The 14,254-nt window shown below is 40.4% G+C and overlaps 1 protein-coding gene across 9 annotated transcripts in view; it reads left to right on the top strand.

Moving 5' to 3' along the window:
• Positions 1–14,254, top strand: part of nrxn2a (neurexin 2a) — a 359,408-nt gene that overhangs the window by 187,547 nt on the left and 157,607 nt on the right. For all 9 annotated transcript variants that reach the window (XM_058415329.1, XM_058415328.1, XM_058415327.1 and 6 more), the window contains 3 exons: positions 2,278–2,468; positions 9,055–9,228; positions 12,026–12,148. In XM_058415329.1, coding sequence (XP_058271312.1) covers positions 2,278–2,468; positions 9,055–9,228; positions 12,026–12,148 — 488 coding nt within the window. The remainder of the gene's footprint in view (positions 1–2,277; positions 2,469–9,054; positions 9,229–12,025; positions 12,149–14,254) is intronic.

Below are 14,254 nucleotides of genomic sequence, written 5' to 3'. Positions count from 1 at the left end.
ATCCGATTCTATCCAGTCCAATACTATCCAATCCAATCATGTTCTATCAAATTCTATTCAAACTTATCCAATCCAATCCAGTCATGTCCTATCAAATCCTATCCAATCCAATCCTATCCTATCCAATTCTATCCAATCCTGTCCTATCAAATCCTATCCAATGCAATCCAATTTTATCCAATCCCAGTCTATCCAGCCCTATACTATCCAATTCTATCCAATCCTGTCCTGTCAAATCCAATCCAGTTCTATCCAAACATATCCTATCAAATCCTAGCCACGTCTGTCCAATCCAGTCCAATTCTGTTTGATTTTATATAAAATCATTTATACTGAATTCTGTTAAATTTCCCAGTTGAACCACCTTTTTTAAAATATTGATTTAATTTTATACACCAGTGTCTGTTAGAACGCAGTATACCTGTATGTGACATTTAAGTCGTATACTTTGTTCATGTTATAGAATCTAATTTGATTTAATGTTCTGATTAAAATTATTTGGAAAATTGAGCATGCCATAAAAATAATTCAGAGCCCCTTTATATACATGAATAGAGATTTAGCTTTAAAAGTTTACCAAATGGTGGTGTAACTAAATGTAGGTCATGGTTATAAATATACAACAATCTAGGAACTACATTAAAGCCTTGTGTTTTCCATGAGGGATGAAAATTGTTATAAGGAAAGTACACTATATGGCCAAATAACGTCCAAATCCTATTCCAGGTTCAGTTCTCATTTTGCTGTTATAATGACCTCCACTCTTCTGGGAATGCTTTCTATTATTTTCTCTTTCGGAGCATGGCTGTGGGGATTTGCCCATTCAGCCACCCGAGCATTAGTGATGTCAGGCGAGGAGAAGTGTCATGATTCTCCACATGAGCGGGTATAGGTGACATGCAGGAGTTGATCTCTGGGGCTTCCAGGTGAGATGGCATTTAGCACAGCAAGAAGGTGAATTTTTACATGCAAATAGCATTAAGAAGCAGAAGGAGCCCGAGGATCAGTATCAGTCACATCAGGCAGGTCCAGCAGGTGAGAGGAACCACAGCATGGGCAGTGTGCCATAAACGCTCACTTTATCTTCTCTCTCTGTGGCTATAGCTGACAGACGGGATGTCCCAGTCCACCTTCTTTTTTTTTTTCATTTGAGATACAATCCAAATATTAGAGCTCTGAGTATTGAGCACATACCAAGTTCTTTGGTGAGAAATAACTATGCTCTCCCTACATGAAGCTTTGCACCTTATCCATCCATTTTCTATACCCGCTTTATTCCTAATTAGGGTCACAGGGATCTGCTGGAGCCTATCCCAGCACACATTGGGCGAAAGGCAGGGGTACACCCTGGAAAGGTCACCAGTCCATCACCCGGTCACATATAGACAGACAACCACACACACTCACACTCACACCTATGGGCAATTTAGAATTACTGATCAACCTAATGTACATGTTTTTGGACTGTGGGAGGAAACCAGAGTACCCGGAGTAAACCCATACAGGCAGAACATGCAAACTCCACACAGAAAGACCCCCTGCTTTGCACCTTGAATTGAAAATATTTTGGAAGGATTTACTGAATCATATTTAATAAAGCTAATCAGATTTCAGATATTCAAGAGCCACTTTTTTTTTTTTGATTTCCAAAATGATCTCCTGGATTTTTCTCAAGACTCTGTGGAGTTTAAGAATTTTCTCTGGAGTCTAAAGAATCTGCAAAACAGATGATTTACTGCTTTACTGTTGTAAAAAGTGTTCAGTGACTCCTTCATTCCCGTTAGCTTGCTCAAGTCTGGCCATTCTTTTCTAACCTCTCGGCACCAACGCATTTCCAGCTGCAGAACTGCCCCCCCCCCACTGGATTTTTATTTTTTTGGTTCATCTGTGTAAACTCTAGAGACTATTGTCTGAGAAAATCCCAAGAGATCAGCAGTTTCTGAAATACTCTGACTCCAACAACCATGCCACAGTTACTGATATCACATTTTCCTCCCTTTCTCTCCCCCATTCTGATGCTTGATAGGAACATTATTTGAAGTTCGTGATCCGCTCAATTCAATTTACCTTTTATTGCACACATGTAATAAAGATCCTGAAAGGTTTTGGCCTAAAAAAAAGTGCACAAAAGTTAACAGGCAATCTGTGAGCCATGGGTGGAATGTACACATGAACTGGAAGATTTCTGCTTTATTACATTGTCTGTTGTTAAAAGAGAATTCATTGTAATAATAAAAACAATCTATATATCCTTGTATTTTCATCGATCTTTTGCAGGTACATTCATTACGTCTTCGACTTGGGCAACGGGCCATCGCTCATGAAGGGCAACTCCGACAAGCCACTCAACGACAACCAGTGGCACAATGTGGTGGTGTCTCGAGATGACAGCAATGTCCACACACTTAAGATCGACTCCCGCACCGTCACCCAGCACTCCAACGGAGCCCGCAACCTGGACCTCAAAGGTAGTGCACAGGGATCTTTAAACACTTTCCTCTCAAATGCTCCCCATGTTCAAATGCTCCAAACTAGATTAATGATAGGACATGAGTAAAAAAATGGCACATGGTCTTCTCTGGGCCTTGGGAAAATCCTTCTGACCTTTTCGGGCCCCTTCTGAAAATCCTATTAAAATCCTGTCATACAATTCCAGCTAGCCATTTTTCTTGTATTTAATTTTGAGTCCATAAAAACTGTAATCAGTGGCTGTTCCTTGGAGCTATTTATAAAACTGTCAGCTCACCAGGTACATCCCATTTAGAACTAAAAAACAAAAATCTCCCACAAAGTACATTTACCTCTTCCTCTAGTGTGACTCTAATTTTTTTTCCCTCTCTGTTTGTAGTTAGAAGAACATCAGTGCCTTCAGGAAAAGAGTCAATTTGGGCTTATGATTTCACGTTTGTGAACTAGCAAACCTGATTCAATCTTGTGCGGTTATTGCTGGAGTCTATTGAGTAATGATTCTGCAGTAAACTGAATTCGGCTTCAATCTGCATGCTGTAACTGGAACGAGAGTTTCCACTTTCGCACAAATAAGGCATAGCTCATTCGGCCTGGTAGGTTATGATATGATATGGTAATGATTTATTCATATTTATCCTCCATTTTCCCACCATTTAAAAACTCCTCTGATTTCAGTTTTTGTCATATCTCAAATAAACACGCTAATAAACAAGAGAATAAATTGAACAGAGAAGATTGATTCTCAGTATAAAGGACTATACGAAGAATGATGAATAACTAGTCTCGTATTCAGCGAAAATTTTGACCTTTGTCTCAACAAATATCGTCTCACTGCCTGTCCATTTACTCTAATAGATTACTAAGGCAGCAATTTACATCGTTTCATATTCGAGCGATCGATATCACGTGCCGAAAAGCGTGACGGACAGACTCATCTGTTTATTTTTTTTCCGCATTTATATCTGCCAGAGAGGTTGATGAAGGTTTATGGCAGCATCAGTTCATCTCAGAAGCAGTCTCCATACAATATCTTCTAACAATAAGCAAGGTTTTGCATTCTGTTTACTTTTTTAATAGAAAAAAACAAATCCTTTAGGATTACATACCGTGCAGAAATAAAAAGTATAGAGTACACAGTGGGTTGAAAATTGCAATTTACTTTTTCCTTTGACTTTGAAGGTTGTCAATCATCTGAGTCATTTTGATTGCCATACCTTATAAAGCACTTCACCTCTTAAGTGACTACGACTTCAGGATTATATAACGCCTTCGTGTTGCTGTGATAAGCAGTGCTGATGTCCTCACATTATACACGCAGGATAAAACGCAGTAATTGAGGTTACGCCTTTTTATACAGGGTTGTTATTTTTTTTAGTCGGACAAAATGTTGAATCATCATTTTAAGATAATAACAATAATAATAATAAAGTATGCATGAGCATCACAGCAGTGCAGTGGGTGGCACCACAAAGCTCAGGATCCAAAGCTCAGGTTGGTGCATGATGCATTCATACAGAATGATGAATAAGGAGTATTCTGCCCAATTAACTACAAATATAAATGAAGGAATAGAAATTTGTTTCTTTCATGGTTATTAAACATGGTCATGCCTTTCTTTAGGGTTTTTTTTTTTTTGAGCTTTATGGTTACGTCAAAGAGGTTGATAATTCTTCAGGATTAGAAGCCTGCTTTGATAAAACAACCATTTGTCTAGCAGAGAAAAAAATCAAGTCAATTTCCTTCTCAGTCCTCACATGTAATAAAGTCTAAATCAAATAACGCTGCAAAGCGACATTTCCTGCTGTCAGTACAACAGGCTCCGAGGGCCCTTTTATTTCCTTTCTTTAGAAAGAGTCCTTTAAACATCAGAAGAATAGTCTCACAGTATGTGTCAGTTGTAATTGCCCAAGCAATTATGCAGGATAGAATTCGGGGAGGGGGGGTGGGGGTGGGGGGTGGATCGGGAATCCTACAGCTCTGGGCCGTTTCTGTGATGTGAAAAATGAGCATCCTCAAATGGGACGAATTGGCTGGCAGTGATGCATGAATTTTGGATCCATCAATAGAAAGTAATGGTTGACCTGCTCCATTTGTTGGCATGATAATACAGTCGGAATGCTTTTGCCAAGCTTCTTGGTGAGGTATTTGCTAATTGAGCTATTTTCCTAAAGAATTGGCTGCTTCTGTGACGCTCACAGCTGTTTAAGATTAATTTGCTTCATTGATGTGAAAGTTACTGGAATCATTTTCCCTCAATTAATCTGAGTGAGTCAGCATATGCCAGCGTGAAGTTGCAGAGTTATGTACGGGGATGTGAGCTGCATCCAAACCTGATGTTAGATTGGGGGTAGTGGCTGAGCCAGGATGCTTACAGGACCACACTCATCTGCCATACTCATACTGCTGCTAATTCTCTGAATAAAGCTGACGCTTGGTTGGATTCAGATCTGGTGACTGGGGAGGTCAGTGAAGTGCAGCAGCATATTCATAGAGCCAGTTTGAGATGTGCTTTGTGCTTTGGGAAACAGAGCATTATCATGTCATAAAGGGATGCACATAGTCAGGAACAATACTCAGTTTGGATTTGGAACTCAAACAATGATCAGTCGGTATTAAGGGGCCCAACATGTGTCAAGAAAACATTTCCAATAACATTAAACCGCCAACAAAAGCCAGAACTGTTGGCATGTGGATGTGCTCTATGTGACAAATTCTGACATTACCATCTGCATGTCACAGCAGAAATTGAGATTTCTCTGATTTCTTCTGTCCGGTTTTAGTGAGCTTGTGCGGTCCATAGCATTAGAGTCCTGTTTTTGGTGAACTTTTAGGAAACCCACACAGAATCAAGGAGAACAATGGCACCTAAGAGGTGGGACATTACATTAAACAGTCAGTTGTTAAACTTGGTGTGTTGGAAGTAGGAGAAATGGGCAGATGTTAGGATCTGAGCAACTTGGACAAGAGCCACATTGTAGTGTCTAGCCGACTGGGTCAGAGCATCTCCGAAACTGCAGGTATGGTGTATGCAGAGGTTTGTACCTACCAAACGTGGTCCAAGGAAGGACAACCAGTGAACCAATAACAAGGTCACATATGCCTAAGGTCCACATGTGGAGAGAAGGCGATCTCATCTAGTCTGATCTGAATGAAGATCTGCTGCAGCACAAATTGCTGAATATTAATGGAGGCTGTGATAGAAAGGTGTCTGAATAAACAGTGCATCACAGCTTGCTCTGTATGTGGCTGTGTAGCTGCAGACTGATCAGAGTGCCCATGCTGAACCATGTCCACTCCTGAAAGCACCTACAGTGGGATTGTGAGCATCAGAACTGGACCATGGAGTAAATGGAATGGAATGGAAGGTGGCCTATTCTTTTCCATCATGTGGAAGGCCGGTTGCTTGTGTGTCGCTTACTTGGGGAACAAATGTCATCAGGATGCACTATAGAAAGAAAGCAAGCCAGCAAAAGAAGTCTGATGCTCTGGGCAGTGCTCTGCTTGGAAACCCTGGCATTCAAGTGGATGTTACTTTGACACATACCTCCTACCTAAACAGTGTTGCAGGCCCACTACATTGAAACATCATTTCCTATTAGCAGTGTCCTCTTTCAGCAGGATTTTGCTCCCAGCCACACTGCAAACATTGTTTGAAGACCATTCCTGAAAGGGTCAGAGGTGAAAGGGGAAAATATTAGGCATGTGGTTTTAATGTTATGGCTGTTTGGTGTATATACAGTATGTATACCCTATCTTTGTTTATTTTCCTGGTAAAGATTTAACCAGCCAACCGCTTTTTTATGTGGGAAAGTGTAATTTAGACTTGTTGTTATCTGCTATATATCATTAGCATTTCTAGATATCCATATGTATGACATAAAATTGAGTTGTGTTGGATTGGTTGTGTAACTGGAGGATGTACACTGGTACATTGTTGAAGTACTAGTGGTTTGAAATGATAACAGTTGTAGCAGGGTTGTGATCATGCAGTCAGGTCTAGTGGTCATGGAACACAGCAAATTTTACCACCTTCCTTACTTCTTCTTAACCAGCTGGGATATAACTCTGTCTCACCCCATCACATCGCTCCAGACACATGGATGCGGATGTCATTTTTACAATTCCAGTGCAACTCCTTCATCTGAAAGCAATTGATTTTCCTCCTACCCTGCAACAAAAGGGCCTCCGTGCTTCCCCGCTCCATTCATCCATCGGATGAGTATTGGGTGTATAATTGGATGTGTGTGATTGAAGTCTCCCCAATAGCCCTTCTATAACACTAAGACACATAGAGCTAATGGTTTGCCCATGCTGTTTCCCATGACCTGCTCAGCCTGTGAATCATTCTCCTGAGGTAGCTGACAGGACATTACTGTAGGCCTGCTTCAGATCTGCACAGAGCATTGGCTGTGAAAATGAGCAAATTCGTTTATGCCATATCTTCGAATAGAAATGTTTTGCCATGCATGGACAACTGAAGATCATTTTTTTGCTAAGAGCTTCCGTGTAGGGGTTGATTTAGAACGTCTTCTCTTCTCTTTTATAAAAGTAAAAAAAAAAAAAGGTTTTCTGAGAATGGTAAATGGACACGTTGAAAAAAAATACAGCCACCGAGTGATTCAACAGGAAATCATTCACCTGATAATCATGTGATTATAAGTTGTGGAGTAAGTGAAGGCCAGGAGTGAAAACAGCTTGAGGAAGGAGGGATGAAATACCCTCTCCCCTTTCAAACACAGTGACAGTAGACATTCTGTGGCTCATGAATGAGGAAAAGGGTAGACACAATTGTATTACACTGCCCTGTGAGTGGCTTCGTATGTGTTACATCAAAGCACCTTCACCCTTCTCAATCGCTAGCTTCTGTATGATGGGGAGCATTAGCTAGTGGGCAGGAACTGGGGAAAGACGTGGCTGCAAACTGGTCAGAGTGCCCATGATAAACCATGTCCACTGCTGAAAGGACCTACAGTTGCATCAGAACTGGTCCATGGAGCAATGGAAGAACGTGGCCCTTTCTTTTACATCATGTGGAAGGCCGGATGCATGTGTGTCGCTTACATGGGGAACAGATGTCATCAGGATGCACTATGGAAAGAAGGCAAGCCAGCAAATGCAGTCTGATGCTCTGGGCAATGTTCTGCTTGGAAACCCTAGTTAATGTCCTGTGAGTGTTATCATGGCTTCACATGTGTTACGACAAAGCGCATGTTAACCTTCTCATCCTTCTCACTCGCTAGCTTCCGTATGGTGGGGAGCATTAGCTAGTGGGTGAGAATAATTCTCACAATAGTAAGCCTTACATGTGTAAAAAATATGTCCAAACTTGATAACAGCTGGATAAAAAAAAACATGCGAACTGATTTACTAACAGGGTCTGCAGAAGAATCTTCAAGCCAGCAAAACACCACACATTAGCAAGGAGCTTATAAACATATCATACGCTCGTGCTCTTTTAATTTGTGTTTTGAAGTTTTTGGCGCTTCTCACTGCCTTAAACTGTTATACATAACGCTTAATTATGAATACATGTGGCAAGTTTTAGTTTCACTCTTTCAGATGGGAGCCGAAGTCAAAAAAAAAAAAAAACGTACATCTTGCATGCGATTAATCAGAATGCACACAAATTAGCAGTGTTGGGGATCTGACTTCAAATCTCAGCTTAAAAACGTCTGCTTATTTTGGATGGAACTGGTAATTGGGAGCGTTTTTCGTATGAGAATCGTGCAGCTAAAGGAGGTCCTGTTTTTATATTTATAAAGCGTGGGACGTTTTTTATTAATTAAGGGGCCTTTAAAGAGGGAAAAAGTGCAAAACATAACGAAAACACCACATTTCTGCTGTTGGATCAAACTAAACTTATTTCAGAGGCACTTTAAATGATGGTCTAATTGGCCTTAGTCAATCTGAGGAGGGGGAAAAAAGTGTGTTTCTGTATACAACCAGGGAGAGCAGACTTCTGCACAGTGGGCTGGAAATTGCCGTATGTATTTCTCCTTGTCAGTTATAGAGCATAATTGCCTGTCTTTCTGCCAAAGCTCAGTGAAATTGGATAGAAATTTCACTCGCAAATAATGCCATCTAAGCATGCTTTTCCTGAGCAGCCAGGTGATTAGAGGCTCTTTCTCCATCTTTAGCCATTTTCACAGAATGTAATTGCTAAGAATTAGTACCTACATAGCAACTGTGCATACTAAGCTATGCCTACAGTATAACTACACTGCAGGTGTGTGTGTGTGTGTGTTTGTGTGTGTGTGTGTGTGTGTAAACCACAGGTTCATATCTTGTACAGTTTGTCACCCATTTCTTGAAGCAATTTTTTTTTCTGAACACTGAAAGTAAAAGGTACGATCTATCATCGGTACAGAAACAGCTTCACATGATTATTAATAAAAACAAAAGCCTGATCTTATCACGTGAAGCACCACAGAGAAGATGAAATGCTTAACCTGCAGTATTCATAATCTTTTATATGATGAATGATTTTGTTTCTTTTCTTTATTTTTACATGCATAACACATTAATCTCAGATCTGATAAAAGCCCTATGGGATTTATTTTATTTACTTATTTATTTTTTGAACAGGGGAGCTGTACATTGGCGGTGTGGGGAAGAGCATGTACAACAGTCTGCCTAAGCTGATAGCATCTCGAGACGGTTATCAGGGCTGCCTGGCCTCTGTGGACCTCAATGGCAGGCTGCCGGACCTCATCAGTGATGCCCTACATAAGGTGGGCCAAGTGGAGAAAGGATGTGATGGTGAGTTTCTGGTTTTGTTGGGTTTTTTTTTCACATTTCCTCTCCGGTTTAATCACTTGTTTATTTCTATTCACTAGCTAACTGTCCTTTGTCATTCAACAGCTAGCATCTGCTTCCTCTGAGACACGTCAACTACACAAACTTCACACTAGTGACATGCTATGCACATGAATATACACAAGTCTTGGTTCTTTCAGAAGCAGTAGGTAGAACTAATGAAAGGAGCTTATAACACAGAACATGTGCCTAGGTTTGTATTCTGTTGTTTGGCAGAGGATTCTGGGAACTGGAGTAAACACAGCACATGTGACACCTGGTAGTGTGTGTAGCTGTGGTCTCACACAGCCAGAGCTTCAGACTGATGGCAGAAGGTCTGGACTCCATAGCAGCTTTTATTGGCCAAGGAATGCCCAAGAAGGCATCTGATTGACATGTAAAGCAACCAATCACAGTTCGTTTTGTTCAGCATCATGTTTAGGCATGTGAAAATATAAAGTCCGGACCGGTGTGCAACCATAGATAGTTCCTTTAAGAAAGTCATGCAGAATAATGAGTCTATACCGTGAACTTCATATCATTTGGAAACTCAGGTTTCTGTTAATCCTCGTGAGTGTCACAACGGCTTCCTTCTTCCATAAGGGAAGTAGAGTGTCAGGATGGCTTTTTCTACAAGTGGATCGTTAAAAAAAACAACAACAAATAAACAAAAATGCCACACACATCTCCCGTAAATCCTGCAATATCCAACCAATCAGATGACGACTTCGAAACTCCATATGCATCAGACATTCAGCCAACAGTTTGTGGGTGTGACTAGTGTAGCTGTGACACTGGTATTTTTAAAGACCTTAGTTCCATTTCTGCTTGGAGAAACAGTCTAATAACCTAAAATACCTGGCTAGCAGTTAAGTGGTCCTGTGCTAAGAAAAACTGCCGCAGGCAGAAGCCAGAGAATGACACAGACTGTGCATGAGAAAAAATAGTCTGCAACATGAGTCAAACATGAGGCATTACTGCTCTACAATTTGTCTCACATCTCACAGTGCTTAACTAAAAACGTCACCCTCCTGATTGTATTTATTATAAACCGCTCTCTCTCTTTCTCTCTCTCTCTCTCTCTCTCTAATATATATATATATATATATAGCTCTGGAAAAAAATAACAGACCACTGCCCAATCTCCATATCTGAACCCTATTGAAAACCTCTGGAAAGACATCCAGACACAAACCATCAAGCAAAGCTGAGCTGTTTGAGAGTGGTATAAAGTTCCCCAACAGCAATGTGAACAACTGGTGGAGATCATGGAGCCAAAACGCATGCAAATCGGGGTTACTCCTCCAAATACTGATTTCTTAATGTTATTTAGCCAAAGCATTAACACAATTTGTTTACAAATGATTTGCATTGTATTTTATTTGAGTTATTAAAGCTCTGCAAATACTGCATGATCTTGGGTTATTTCGATGTGTTGTCATTTCCTTTAAATATACACTCTAAATAACAATAGTTATATTTTGAATTTAGGAGAAATATTGTCGCAAAAAATGAAACAAAACTCTTCATCTCACCAGTACATGAACCTGGAAGAAAAAAACATAAGAAACTGATAAAAACTGATAAGTAGTCTCTTATTTTTTCCAGAGCTGTATATATATATATATATATATAACCCCACTCTGGGTTTTACTGTGTCTGACCTCATCTTAAACACGCATCTTAAAATCCATCTCTTGTGATTGCATCTAAAAACAATTCAGAAGCACTTTGCGTGCTGTTCTGGCAGCAGCATATAACCAGAAATGACTTTCAGTGGGATGGAGAAATAAAAAAAATAGATATACTCTCATGATTGTTTTCTTGATCTGTACATTAAGTGTGTTGCACTAGAGCATTTCAAGTGCAGAGCAGTAATGAGTGTGTATATCTACAGTAATGTACAGTAAATTTGACATAAAATAGCTTTGAGGCAGTTCCACTGTAAATAACATGTTAATAACAGAAGAAATGACTTATATTATAAATCCTGATCTCTGTTTCTGTCGCTGCTACGTGTAGAAACTACTGCTCCATCTCACCTCCTGGTCTCTGTGCTTATAGCCTAGCTACTGACTTTCAGAAGAAGAAGAAGAAGAACTGAGGGCACAAAGCCTTTATTATCGCCACACATTCTTTTCTTCGCATATCCTAGCTTGGAAGTTGGGGTCAGAGCGCATGGGCAGCTATGATACAGCGCCCCTGGAGCAGGGAGGGTTAAGGGCCGTGCTCAATTGCCCAAAAGTGGAGCTTGGTGGTGCTGGGGCTTCAACCCCGATACTCTGATCAACAACCCAGAGCCTTACCCACCACTGCCATCACTGAAACAGGATAAAATGCTTAATCCTGATTGGCTAATCCTGTTTCTAATCACATCAGCTGCTATCCAATAAAATGTAGTTAAACAAATGAATACATTAAACACAACAGTTCAATGTGAATTATGTCTCTGTTGCTTTGATACCATGTGTAATATATATCTCAATATACATTTCAGTTAAATTGCATAAATTGCAACTGTCACATATGTACTCTGTTTATTTATTCTTAATTCATTTTTTTTTTAACTCCTGAGAGTTACCACTCTACATTTTGGTATTACTGTTACCTCGTTTTCTTATAGAAACTTCCTATTCTAATGTCAGACCCTTATTTATTGATTATTGATATGAAATCTCTTTGTCCCGTGTGCCCAGGCCACTGATCTGTCCACACCTGTACTGTATGTCTATATTCTAATACACTCCCTCTGTTTCTCCAGCTGGCCCAGGCACTACCTGCTCAGAGGATTCGTGTTCACATCAGGGTGTGTGTCTCCAGCAGTGGGAGGGCTTCACCTGCGACTGCACCATGACCACTTACGGAGGCCCTCGCTGCAGTGACCGTGAGTACCTTTTACCTTTTACTCTCGAGTTCAAGAACCGGTGCTCTTTTAGCTGCAACACAGAGACTTCTGATTAACTATGTATAATTAGCCTTAGGTTTGTGTGCTTCAGACAGCTTTAAATGTTTGAGAGGTGAAATATGCTAATTAGCAGATTCTATTAGTGCAGTAGGCAACCACAAGGCATGGCTTATATCTCCTAGTAACCTGATAATGCAAAGAGCTGCTATGTGGATTGAGTGTTATTTACTAATTATCCACTGAGCTTTAGTTACTTATATGCACGTTTTATTTGTTACTATAGCTCACTATTCACTATTCCTCACTCTAATGATAAGCAGTGAGACTTGTGGTTTCATCGTCTTGACACATTTCCATGACAATTCATTCTCCTGAGATCAAGACAGAAACAGGAACGATATTTACTGAAACAGGAAAGAAATGATCTGCAGGTGAGTGTGTATCCGTTTGTGTGTTTGTTTTTCTGTCTCGGTGGGGCCTCCCACAAACGTCCCCACACAAAGATTGCAATATCTGACATTTTGACCTTGTAGCTACTATAAGAAATCTGTGTAGCGTTGCAGTAATGAGCTGCATGATTCAGTCCCTCCAGGAATTTCCACAGATTTAGGCCAGATTTAGACGTCATCACAACACACATTCAGCCTCTCCGGTTCATGAGAGTCGCACACGAGTACAGCGTCATTTGTATACGTGTCTTCACCAGGTAGGAGTCGAAAAGAAGCTTATATTTTTGCCAATTTAAGTACAAAAAAACGTTTGCAAAAAGCCTGTGAAATCCTTGAGGGACTGATTAATAATCACGTCAGTGGAAGGTCCTCACAAGGGTAGTAAGGCAATCCATTGTGTTTCTGTGTTTACTCCCTTTGGATTAACAAGCAAGGAAGCAGCAGGAGGAAATTAATTGAGCTGTTAATGCTGTTTTTGTTGTCTGGTTAAGGACATTATTGGTTGTTCCCTCCTAACAAAACTAAGAGTAATGTCACAGTAATGGATGGTTCATACACACTGAACTTGTAGAGCTGTTTGTTATTCAGCGTGTACTCCTTCCCCAGCAGCCTACAGCACGGCTACTTAGCTCGACTGTGACCAAACTCCTAAATATCATCCTGTTATTGAATGTAATTTCTCTTTCAATTAGTGTCGACATAAAGCCTTTGGCCTTTAGGCGTTTAAAGATAATAAGTGATTTGCGTGGCGGCGTGCCTCACGTGTCATGCATATCAAGCAGCTGAGCGCGAGGCGAAAGTGTCATACGTCTTGTGTAATAAAATGACAACTGGAAGATCAAGCAGCACACCTGATGTACCCCGGTGTTTGTTTACTAAGCCGTGGATTACAGAGAGCGTGTGTCTATTTACACGAGCGTTAAAACGGAGGTGGAATGAAGAGGTGAAGCAGCTATGCTGGAAAAATAATCATTTACTTTATTACATTCTAGTTAAAGAGTAGTAATAAGTCAAGGCTAAAGCACCGCAGCAGTAGTTAGTCAAGGCCACAGCACATTCTCGAGTGCCCCTGCGATCAAAACTGGTGTTTTTCGGAGCTGGTTTTTTTTTTCTGTGTCCGTGTTCACTAGTGTTATAAACACAAAATACAATAGCCTATCTCGAATTCATTTAAGCCCTCATACAATTTTTATTCATTTCAGCCCTCATACAGCGGATATAAAAAGTCTACACCCTCGTGTTAAAATGCTTTATGCAACATAAAAAGGATGCGACTGGCTAGTTTACAATGCAGGAGCTGCTAATTATTTGTGCGCCTCAGTATCGGAAGCTGTTTAATATAACAACAAAGACGGTAAACTTGCTTTTGTCTAACCTAAAATAACCTTGGAACTAGTTTATCAAGGCGATGATGAACACATTGTCTTGCCCTCTGTGTCTCCAAAAGATGACTAAAGTGAGAACCATTTTTGTCTGAAATTTAAGATACTTGAGTTCCAGCTCTCTGAATGATCTACTGTAAGTATTTAAATGGGTTTCGACGTTTCATACTATGCGTCTTCGTTGTGGCGAAGTGTCTGATGCTGGTCATCTGCAAGCGTTCTGTGTTGTACATACGAGGCAGCATGACAGGGAG

The sequence above is a fragment of the Hemibagrus wyckioides genome, linkage group LG18 (genome assembly GCF_019097595.1).
Source record: "Hemibagrus wyckioides isolate EC202008001 linkage group LG18, SWU_Hwy_1.0, whole genome shotgun sequence".
In the NCBI taxonomy this organism is placed as follows: domain Eukaryota; kingdom Metazoa; phylum Chordata; class Actinopteri; order Siluriformes; family Bagridae; genus Hemibagrus; species Hemibagrus wyckioides.
The sequence above is the reverse complement of the archived record's forward strand: the minus strand, read 5'-3'. Positions and strand labels throughout refer to the sequence as shown.